General features: G+C 36.9%; 1 protein-coding gene across 1 annotated transcript in view; it reads right to left on the reverse strand.

Moving 5' to 3' along the window:
* pinx1 (PIN2 (TERF1) interacting telomerase inhibitor 1) overlaps positions 1-12,631 on the reverse strand; it is a 36,087-nt gene that overhangs the window by 14,242 nt on the left and 9,214 nt on the right. Inside the window, exon 6 of the mRNA XM_067417073.1 lies at positions 3,704-3,789. Within this exon, the coding sequence (XP_067273174.1) occupies positions 3,704-3,789 (86 nt within the window). The remainder of the gene's footprint in view (positions 1-3,703; positions 3,790-12,631) is intronic.

Consider the following 12,631-nt stretch of genomic DNA (forward strand, 5'->3'; position numbering starts at 1 on the left):
ACAGGCTGCATCACCACACAAGCGCACAATGCACACAAACAACGCCCCCCTCATTGGCTTCCTATGCAGGCCTAACTGCCCCTCGTTTACAGGGCTCGCCACCAGCCCTTCGCCACACGGCCTCCTGGGATACCATTGTGAGCCTGTTCAGATTGGTTTTCAATCCGGTCAATGAAGTCCCTCCAGAGTAGGACAATAACAAACTGCAACAAAACGATTAGCGGAATAAAAAAAAAATATATAGCACACTGCCGGCACTTCCAAATTCAAGCAAAGCATGAGATGCTGCTATTGTGCTGCTTTCTCAGTAAAGAGGCAGTTCGGGCGGGGGCTTCAGACCTGCAGCACATACATTAGATGTACTTAGAATTGATATGTCACGAAGACTGAGGTAACCACAGACAAGGTCAAGAAAATGAAACTGGGATGTAATGTGTAATTGTATTAATTTAATATATAATTATATTTTTCCCCAACAACCAATATATTACTTTTTAAAAATGTCAATATGACTTCTGTTCAGACTCCCTCATTTCATTTATTCCGTTTATAACACAACCCATAAGTGTATGTCGCAAGAATGTAATTCCATACACAACTGGCACTTAGCAACTAGATCACTAAAACCTAAACAAAACAACGTAACCAACTCTTTGAGACATTAATAATTTGGGCAATTACCTGTTTGCTCAGTTTGTTACACAGATGAATGAATTTACTTGCACTTCCTTCAAGGCAACACTGTTTTTTCTTCTTGCTTTCCACAATTGTCCAAAACAAATTCAACTGAAACTGCTTACCATTTTTTTTTACTTTAATTGTAAACTTTCTACTTTAGATTAACTAGTCCCTGTTGTCATTGTTAGAATGGTTGCCATTTAAAACAGGCAAATTAACTATCTTTTTTCATTTATTCACATTCTGAATTGTGGTATAAGAAAACACCAAAATAACCAAGCGTTTTACACTGTATGCGAATCAACATATAAACACAACACCGTCTTTGCACAGCAGCCAGAAAACGAGACACGTGCCGAGTGTCATGACAACAGCAAAGCTGCTCTGATACGACATTTCATTCACGAGCCAAAGCTTAAAACCCAAGCTTACCTAAAACTATTCTTCTGCTGCCTTGCAAGCAATGGTGTTTCTTTGTGGAAATACAAATCTCACTAAGAACTAAACCACAAAAAAATCCAGTATATATTAACATTTATATTTAGGATGTGTCTTCTAGCAAAATAGCAAGTGAAGAAATAATTACAATTTCAAATTTGAGTTGACTTCCAATGGACATACAAACACAACCAAAGTTTGTCACCAAAGGAGCCACATTCAAACTGAATCCAAACTATTAGAGCCATGTAAGCCAAAAAGTCTACTAAATAATCCCTTCAAACCAACTTCTTCAAACCAAGTTTTGAAGGGATCATCAGTAATTCTTTTTCTTTTTTTTTTTTACTTCCATCACTGCCTCCTGTACCTAGGAGATGATGGGGAAATGCGGTTTGATCGTGCCCACCAGCACATCATCAGAAATACACTACCTGTGATTTGACCACAGAGGTGGCTGACAGGACTATGAGGTGAAAGAGGAAAGAGCGGGAGCAAATCCGTTAAGGGGATTTCAGCGGGATCCCTGCCTACAGTGACTCGTGTGGAGTCAGACTGCACGCTATGACACGGCTCATTATCAGCCTGCAACTTGCTGCGAGCGGGTCACGTGAAAGCAGAGGTCAGCGGTGCTTACAGGTGGGCTGGACCGTGAGGTGACACGCAACCCGCAGCGATAACTTTGCCACATCTCAATATCATTCTCATTTTTATGTAACACTTCAAAAGTCAGCTCAACATAGAAGAAAAGCTCATTTTGGATATTTAAGGATTATTCTGTTTTTAACGAGCAAAAGCGTGTAAAAACGCATAAAAGTGCATTTAAAGCATAATGCTGGTTACCATAAACAAAACAAAACAAACAGTAAATCGTAACCTTATTCTTTTTTTTTTATGCCGTTATTTCGGCAAGCCTATAAGATCATTACAAATCACACTGTACGACTTGGATCATTAGAATTTTGGGTACGACATTATTGTAGTTATTATAGAAGAGTAAAATGTCATCAGCATGTGTTAGTGAAAACCAAACAGAGCAAGATAAATCTCACTTTGGCAATTGTGGTTAGGTGCGTTGAAGAGGAGGACATAGCCATGGTTAGGGAAAAGAGGACAACACTGCAAGCCAATTTTGTAAATGGAGCTTGAGGTAAGTAGTTTTAGAGCCATGCCACATTGATCAATCTGCCAACGTTGCAGTTTTATTGGCTAGTCAGTAGACGTAGGTTGTAGCAGCAATTTTCAGTTTGATGATTATTGTAGGCTATCTTTGGTCATAATCAATTCAATTAAATAGACATTCTTTAAATGTCAAACTGCTGAAATCACGCGACACTGGCGATCCGAATCATGAATATATACAGTGATTCATAACAGTTCGAAACTTTGTTTTGAAACCGGCCATCACTATACAAGTTTTTAGCGCACAAAAACTATTCTCGTCACTTCATAAAATTATTGTAGAGCCACTGCAACAGCGTCTTTAGTGCCTTTTATGGGTCTTGAGAGAAGAAATGACATTGGTGTTAATGAAGGCCTTTCTGAGCCATCGGATTTCAAAAATATCTTCATTTGTGTTCTGAAGATGAACGGAGGTCTTACGGGTGTCCTACGATATTAGGGTAATAATTAATGACAGAATTTTCATTTTTTGGCGAATTAACCCTTTTTTAAGAATCGTTTCAGGCACTGGTACTGTTTTAAAAGTATCAGTTTGGCACTGGTATCATAAAAACTCAAACAATACCCACCCCTACTCATACGCTGTGTGGGAAGATGTGTGTGCAAACATCTCATAAATCAGCACACAAACACTCAATTAAGCTGCCTTTCACGTCTTCTTGCAAGTGAACAGACATATTAAAACAAAATTGTCAAAATGTCCATCTTAGAAAATATCCTTGTAAACATAAATAATAAAACGCATGTGTAACAGTGCATTAGCTCTTAAAGTGACAGCAGCCTAATTTATCAAACAACAAAAGACAAAGAATCCCTCATTGCTCTTGTCTGAATAACTATTATACTTATATATCTGTGTTTCATGGCTGGTAAAAAAACATTAATGGCCAGTAAATTTCAAGTCGCTGGCCATCGGCAGGTGTGACAAAGTTAGCGTTGTCATGGCAACATTATTAAAAACTGGATATAACTTTCAACAGAAAAGTTTAAGCTTTTTTTCACACTAAAATCATTTTAAGATGCAAATTGCTCCTAAATTAATAAAATATCACCCATTCATTTCAATGGTAAGCGTTTCACTTTAAAGGTAAGATCATAGCAAAAAATAAAATAAAAATGTCTATTGTATTATTGTCAATAGTGTAGCCATGTATGAAGCATAACACACAGCTTTCTGTTGGTCAATGCAGCAAATCAGTAAAAAAAAACTTGAACCTGTTGAAATCTGCATGGGAAACCTTTTGCTGCAACCAGATATTCTTAAATCGCATGGATTGACAAGGATGTTTGTTATGGATTTGGGGGGGTAAAGAACCATTATGCTTATACTTGTACTGAACGTGGAATATTGTTGAACGACATTTTAAATTTTAAAAAATAGATGGGTCACCAAAGTTACACCGCTTACCTCACTTTGGTCTCTTGTTTCTTGTTTCGATCGCTTCCCAAAAATACAAGCCAGGTCTGTTTTGCTGCGACTTGACAGGTCCTTTCCTGTGAGAAAAGGTTAAAAACATGGGAGACTTTTTATAGATCTCTGACATTTATTCCACACAATAGAACATTTGTGTAAACATTTTGAGTTTTGGGCAGCAGAGTTCATTTCAACCTGTACTTCTCTTAAACTATCAAGCACTACCAAATACATCCTTAAAAAACATTATCGATCATTAAGTTCCAATTTAAAAGGAGAAAAGTGTTTATGCATTTTACAAACATCTGGAGAGATGAAAAGGAAATGTTTCCGGTCGCAACCTGTTGACAAATGGATATTTTTCTAGTGCCGTCGAACTGTGTAAACTATTGATTTTAATGCATAAGGGTCACAGGACAGTTTTGAACTCCTGCCGAGAGGAAAGGTTTAGAGGTAAAAAAGGGCACGTTGCATGGTCGCAGGGGATGAAACGGCTGAGGAAAAACAAACGGTGCAGGGCCGACCCCACCTCACACCTCCCGTTTTCCAGCAGCTCAAAGGCTCCAGGAGTGCCTGGGCGCCCGTCTCAGTCGCGAGTCCTGTTCGTACAGCTGCATCCTCTTCCTCCAAGCAGCTCCTGATAACACTCGCTTATTTATTGCTCTAGGGTCTTTTTCAGCGTGGCTTTCAAAGGGGAGACCTTGCCTTCAAGTAACCAAGGTATCCTGTAAGCAGTCTAAACAAAAGGCCAGGCCGAACAAGCTTTCCACTGATCACAGTGGACATCAAGTGGAGTCCAAAAATGACCTTTTTACTTTTGGAAAAGAGATCTATCAAATAACAAATGTTAGTCCTGGGTGTAACTATAAGTGCCACAGAAAACATAGAGGATTAACTCAACTAAAAATTAACTGATCGTTCCCCACCCTCAAATCATTTCAATAAATGAAGACTGGAGATTAAGCCTCAAAAATGCTGCAATTGTACCACAAAACCAGTCCATAACTTGTCTTGTGCGTTGTATTTATCCCAGGTTTTCCTAATTCATATAAGAGTTTTGTATAAGAAACAAGCTGAAAGTTATTCTGAAGTCATTATTCCCTGAAAATCTCCCCCTTCTGTCAGCTGTTAACGGCTGAGAACAAATAATTAAATCAGCGAGTTGAACTCAAAAAACAGATTAGTTTAATTCGTGAAGAGTTAAATGGAAAAACGAATTGGTGCAATTCATGAATTAATTCTTCTTGTCATTGTTAAAGGGTTAGTTCACCCAAAAACAAAAATTCTGTCATTAATTACTCATCCTCATGTCATTCCAAACCCCTTCAGAACACAAATTAAGATATGTTTAATGAAATCCATAAGGTTTCTGAACTTGCCACAGGCAGTAAACGTCAATGCAAATTCTAAGGCCCAGAAAGGTAGTAAAGAAATCGTTAAAATAGTCCATATGACTACAGTGGTTTAACCTTAAATGTCACAAAGCGACAAATAATTTGTGCACAAAACAATGACGGCTTTATGCAACAGTCTCTTCTTTTCAACATCATTCTCCTACGCTTTTCATGTAGCAAAGACAGTGCAGCACTTCCAGGTTCCACAACAGAATGCAGGCTCATTTGTAGTCTGAAAAGCTGGGGTAGGCAAGGACTTCTAAGTCACTAAGAACACAAATAAAAACACAAATATTCCTGAAATGGCTGTGGCTGGAAATCCGACTCAGCAATCTGCCCAAAAACACTGTACACCATTGAGGCAATAATAGACAATAGAACCTTGGGTGCTTAGCTTTTTCTTCATAAATGCAATGGATATTTTGATTCATAGATTTTAATTAGCGATGATGACATAACAAAGGTTAATTTATGTGCAGGCAAAATGCATCAAATGATTGAGAATAAAACAGTGTGGTCAAGTTATCCCATCATCTGCACTGATAACACGATTAACGCAGCATCCTTTAGCTAGCATTACATTATATGATCACTCACACCCTTATTCATGCATGCTTTTAAACCATTTAAGCGTGACAAGACAAAGAGAATGTGCTGTTTGTGTGATACACACGCCACACAGAAAGACTCATGCCAGTATCAGAACAGAATTATGCCAAATCGTTTTTTTGGTTAAGTATTCTCATAAGAGCATCTTAAATGAACTTAAAGAGTTGTGAGAAAATTAGATGTGCATGAGAGCGCATCAGATCCACATCATGTTCGGCAACGGCAGATCTTAAAGTGACAGCAGCCTAACAAACCAGTTGCTGTGATGTCTGTCATTAATTTTAATCAAAGTACAAAGGGACCAAAAGTATTGATTTAAAAAGGATTAATTTACATTTAATTTATAATTTGTGCAGCTAAGAAAGGTGTTAAATAACTTCACATGTAATTAATTTCTCTATATGTCTAACAGGTAGGAAGGCCACAGGTAAATTACATTTATTATAATGGGTTAATGTGAAGATTGTTTTAAGTTCACTTAAATTAAAATTTATTTTAATGCCTAGAAACGCAGTCACCAGTCAGTGCTCAGCAGTAGTAGGCTGATAGATCCAACGCAGCAAGTTTTAGCTACAAAAAGTGTTTCCCTGACCGCAACACAAATGTGACTGAACGAACTTCCACAAGTAAGGAGAAAGAAATAGTTGATAAGAGAAGAAAGACTAACGTTAATTCAGTGGGGTGGAAGTGGTTCGGCGTGTCCCCCGCACTTTTAATAAAGTTTATTTTCATCGCACATTTACTGGGTCTCACCGGTCCTAGTCGACCCGCTCCGAGCGGGATTCGAAACGGCATTACCTGGAGCGAGGGCGGGCAAGTTAACAGAGACGCTAAAGACCGCTTTCTCTAACCTCGGTTGATTGCGCGCTTCTTGAGGTCACGGGCAAGTGTATACATAGAAACCAACGTGAATACATCAAGATTTAATTTCAGAGACAATAAATAATCAATGCATGACCTGTCATTTTATTCGTATCTAATATGAGGAGGACGCTCTCTCACAGAAAGTCCAAAAGCGGATTCGTAGAACTAACGTTACTGTCGCGCTGGAGCTGCAGCTGAAGGACAACGTTACATATACAAATCGTTATGAGCTGAAAGGTGACGATCGACAGTCAGACGAATGCGACAATATATGAAAGCAATGAAGGAGCATCATGAGCAACAAAACTGTTTTCAACACTGATAATAATCATAAATGTTTGTTGAGCATCAAATCCTAATTTGAGAATGATGAGTGACACTGAAGACTGGAGTAATGATGATAAATTCAGCTTTGATCACAGAAATAAATGACACTTTTCTATATATTCACGTAGTGAACAGATGATGTAGATCATAATAATATTTCACTGTATTACGTTGTTTACTGCATTTTTTAATTAAATAAATGCAGCATTAAATATATGCTATAATTTTGCATAAATGGAGAATAGAGCGCTATGAATTGTACTTCACTGAAATTTAAAACTTAAAAGAAAATGCTCAATAAACTGCATCTGCGGCATAGGAGCACTGTACGCTCTGAAGCAGATCCACCATCTGAAGAAGATCCATCCGCTAGAATATTCAGTCAGGCTGAATCCAGGCTGAAGCACTTTTGTTTAATCTATATTAAGAATAATATAATCAGCCTATGTTATAGTTTAAACTTAAAGATATTAATATTAATAAAGTGAGAGTCTTATGTTTATTTGATGTTGATTTCACATTTCTTTTTCATATAAAGGCTAAATACAAATAAAAGGTGAACATTAATTTATTTGTACTGGTTTTATTTCTAAAATATTATATAGTTTTATAGGAGGACTATTCATAGACTTGGCAAATACATTTTTCAGAAGTTTGTAGGTACAGTCATCCTTTGTGGCAGTTCTTAGTAGTTTTTTCTAAAGCTTTTATATAGTTCATATCGATATCGGAATTATATCGTATCGACCGAAATTAAGAAAAATATCGTGATATGAATTTTGGCCATATCGTCCAGCCCTATGAATGGCTTTCATTTGTTTTGTTTTTTTCTTTTGTCGAGACCTTAGATGTTTTAGCATCAGTGATACTGGCCTAAAAATATGCCATTACATCAAATATTTAAAATATAGTCTTTAAGTTGTTAAATGCAGAATGCAGGAAACTGTCGAGGTAACTCTGTGAATAATTTGTGTATATAATATGGCTCCTCTAAAGCTGATTAGATTAGACCATTTGAACGTCTTCATAATATTTTCATATGATTATATAACATATGTAGCAATATGTTCAAAACAATCTCTCGAGAGCTGACAACTGCTTAATTAGTGACACTTCTGCTGCATCCCAATTCGCCTACTTTAAAAGTATGTTTAAAAGTTTCCTAAAAGTATGTACTCTTTGTGAACAAAAAGTATATACTTTTGAGGGTGCAGCAGAACAGTATGCAAGTTTTAGGACATGTGTCATCTTTAACGGACTCTGTCGGTTAGTTATGAGTGATAACTCATCACATTTTAAAACTGCCGTCAATCATCGTCACAGTTCAAATCCTCCACATTCAGTTTAATTTCCTACCATATGGGAGAGAAATGTAGCCACACGTTGATCTGCCATCGTGGGTCTTTAATGCAGAGACTCTCCTCGTGTTTGCAGTTTAAATATAATGATGCTTTATAAAGTTAATGGCCAAACGTGTCATTACAAAAGTTCTGCAGGTGAAATATAATGTGGACAACGCTGAATAAATATCTTTTTGTCTGGCTAAATACCGGTACTGATAAATGATCACTCAAACCGCTTTATTAAACCTCTCTACTTAACCATGTTTGTAGTTTTTTAACACTTTTTTTTATCCTCCTTAATAGTTCTAATCTAAATCACATCAAACTCACAATGGGTTGTGGGCAATATCAGCCGTTAAAGAAGTACTTCAGCGCTGGGAAGATGAATCTGTATTTAACCTGGGTCATTAATGTAGTAGTAAATGTGAAAAAAAATTTATTTGGTGATTTATTTGCTGAGAAAAGACAGAAAATGTATTTGTTTAATGGGGATGAAAGACAACAATTCCCAGAATCCTTCGCTGCCCTACGAGGCCACTCCCAAAGCAACTGCTACTAGATTACGGATTCACTTTCCCACCACGTTCATCTTCATAAAATTAGTTCAGTTAGAGAACAATTAAAAACTGAAGGTGTCTGTTCAATATAATGTGATTTAGCCGCTGAGGAAGTGTCACAGCACAAACGCTGTAGGAGTCAGATTACATTGACAGTCATGGATGAGCTTGTGATAAGAGCTGAGGTAAACGCGACTGCGCTCGGAGCATACATTCACAGCGCGTGTTCAGTCTGTCGCATTTTCAGTTCATGCATTTGGAAGCTTAACTTTTATAGGAATTAATTTGAGAAGTTAAAACACTTTGTGCCGCTGAAATGGGCGAGGATTACGTGCCCCCCTCACTTTTAATAAAATGTATTTTCGTCCCCCGCACCTTTACTGGGTCTCACCGATCCTAGTCGACCCGCTCCGAGCGGGATTCGAACCGGCGTTACCTGCGCGGGGGCGGGCAAGTTAAAAGGGACGCTAAAAACAGCTTTCTCTAACTTCGGTTGATAGCGCGCTTCTTGAGGTCACGGGCAAGTGTATTTACATAGAAACCAATGTGAATACATCAAGATTGAAATTGAGACAAAAAATAATCTATGCATGACCTGTAATTTTATTTGAATCTAAATATGAGGAGGGCGCTCTCTCACAGAAAGTCCAAAAGTGGATTCGTAGAGGTAATACCCAGTCACGCTGGAGCTGCAGCTGAAGGAAAACAATCGTTATGAGTGATGAAACGGGACGACGACAATCAAACGATTCCGACAATATATGCTTTATATGTTTTTCAAGTCATCTCAATGAAAGCTATTTATTAACAATAAAGTAGGCTATCATATGAGTAATGCAGCTTTTAATGTTTAGTATCTTCTGCTCACCAAGGCTGGATTTATGTAATCAAAAATAGTTAACAGTAATATATTAAAATATTATTACAAATTAAAACAGCTTTTTTTCCTATGTGAATATATAGTAATTTATTCCTGTGATCAAAGCTGAATTTATCATCATTACTCCAGTCTTCAGTGTCACATGATCCTTCACTAATCATTCTCCTATGGTGGTTTTATAATTAAGAAACATTTATGACTATTATGTGTGTTGAAAACAGTTGTGCTGCTTAAAAATGTTGTGGAAACCATGATAGCCTACATGTTATTTTTCAGGATTCTTTAATGAACAGAAAGTTAAATGGACAGCATTTATTTGCATTTATTAAATAAATTATTATCTTTTGTAATATTAAAAATATCACTTGTGATCAATTTAATGCATGTCTGATCAATAAGTATTAATTACTCTCTTTTTTAATTTGACCACAAATGTTTAGATGGTTTCCACAAAAATTAAGCAGCACCATGAGCAGCACAAGTGATGATAATCATAAATGTTTGTTGATCATCAAATCCTCATATGAGAATGATTAGTGATTAGGATCATGTGACACTGAAGACTGGAGTAATGATGATAAATTCAGCTTTGATCACAGGAATAAATTACACTTTACTATATATATATATATATATATATATATATATATATATATATATATATATATATATATATATATATTCACATTGAGAACAGCATGGTTTACATCAGAATATATATATTTTTTTACATTGCATAAAATCTATGGAGTGAGTCTTAATGCACAAGTGTTTGTAGTATATAAACCAATCATAAAATTGGCATAAAAAATAGGAGAATAATATTATAGATATTAGTGTTTTTTGTTCAGCTGTGTGTTTGATATCTTGCCCAATTAAAAGCAAGAGATGCGATAAATTATATCGGTCCAAAAAACAAAACAAAAAATGGTATTACGACATTTCTGTCCCCCTCACTTCTGAAAAGATGGCAACGCCCCTGGTCGCTGCTCCATTTACATAAATGCCTGCAGCTGCAAGCTGAGCTGTGAGTGTAATCTCGCATCCCCCATGCGGTGATTGAAAACATGCGGAAATGGCTCCCTCTGCTGGCTGTAGTCTTTAGCCTCTTGCCAAACATTCCTCCGATGAGCAAATTGATGATATTTGCGTCGTCGGAGGAATTTTTTCAGAAATAAAATGCACAAATCTCTTGTCTCAGGGGGATATTAGAGGGGAAAGCACAATCATTTGCATATACTCCAGGGTTTCTATACAAAGCCATATGCTAATCGCTGAAGTAACCCTTTAAGAGTGCGCGCCGATCCGCACTTCGAATTCTGACTGGAAATAGTAAACCATCTGGGTATCGTTGGAATATTCTTTTCAACATACTATGATTTGGGCCTTACTAATTCTTATTTCGAATACTATTTAGTATGGATAGTATGCGAATTGGGACTCCTCCCCCATCAGCTAATCACTGTGGGCAGTTAGTTAGCATGTTGACATCCATAGCAACGAGGTCAAATCCACCCCTTCTCTTAGCTTAAGAAGTCTCTCTATTACCTAGTAAAAGTTTGTCTCAGCAACATTGTGAATATGCTTTAAGAAGAATACCCAATAACTTTTACTGCTATTTAGGAGAACTCTTAGTGGTGAGAAAATGTTGTCAATATACGGCCCCAGACATTTATTTTCTGTGAATAACAAGACATTTTGAGGGTTGTCTCCGCTTTAAAAGACTTCACAAGGTGTGCGGTGCCCTTTCTGCTTTACTTTTTTTTTTGTGCCTTTCAGAGATAGCATGTCACAGTCATCATTTACAGTGATTCTAATAAAAGTAGTAATACATTTTATCATAAAAACAAAATGCTTTAAAGTGTCTGACAGCCATCGGCGAGTGTCAGTACAGTCTGGCGGTGCACATGAGGTTATGAAATCCTGTTGGAAGCAAGGTCACTGTTGAGATGGCAACGAATGTGGCGGAACTCTGGCCAAACCAGATTAGCAATCACAGAGTCTTTTTTGGATCGACTTGCTAATCTGACAAGTGAAATACTAATTGACTGCTCCATAAGACACCTGGATAAGATCTAAGCTTTTCAGTTGAAATTAAATGAACAAAGAAAAAGGCATTTCTTGAACAGGAAGTGAAGGTGACAAAAACAGGGGATCAGGGGATGTTCTTATAACTGCTTAAATAGTAATGATGAAAATATCATACGCACTGGTTTGTTTCTCAAAAGAAATCAGGTTAATTATTAATAAACGGGTCCAAAATGTTTCCGTTCATCTGTGTAACAGCTTGACCCACTCAGATGATGAAGTGCTTGCAGTTCAGCTCAGATCAAGAAATGCTGGATCAGATGATAAATGGGCAGCCAATTAAATCTGGGTTACTGGTTTACGCTGCTTGTGTCTGAGATGGGCGCTGGAGACGCTGGTGCCTTTCTCCTGTTCTGAAAGCCATCAATCTTGGAAACAAGCAACCTCCATCCTGTCTACAGCAGCACTCAGCTTGCTTCCATTCTAAAGGATCAGGTATTAAAAATTACATCAAAAACTTTTATGTCAAAATATATGCAGCACCATTATCTTTTGATTACACAATGCACATTTATATTAATGTGCAGTGTGTAATCAACACCAGGTGCTAGTTGCATAAACTTAGTCACTGACTGTTTTAAACACTAATTTGTCTAGCAATTAGTCAAAATGTAATCAGTCTTACTTTTCTAATTCAAATTGAACTGATCTACCATTTTATGCAAATGATTTTAAAAAGTTAGGACCGGTATTAAAGAAAAAAATTAGATGACTTACTTTTAAGACTAGTCTAAGTGGTTTATACAACCGGGCCCAAGTCAATATTATAGTCAAACATTTGGAAAATGTATCATTCTTTATTGCTGTTTTTTTTTAAAACTAGCATTGGAATTATTTGACTTCATGCAGAATAAGGCATT

Source organism: Pseudorasbora parva, chromosome 15 (genome assembly GCF_024679245.1).
Source record: "Pseudorasbora parva isolate DD20220531a chromosome 15, ASM2467924v1, whole genome shotgun sequence".
Taxonomy (NCBI): domain Eukaryota; kingdom Metazoa; phylum Chordata; class Actinopteri; order Cypriniformes; family Gobionidae; genus Pseudorasbora; species Pseudorasbora parva.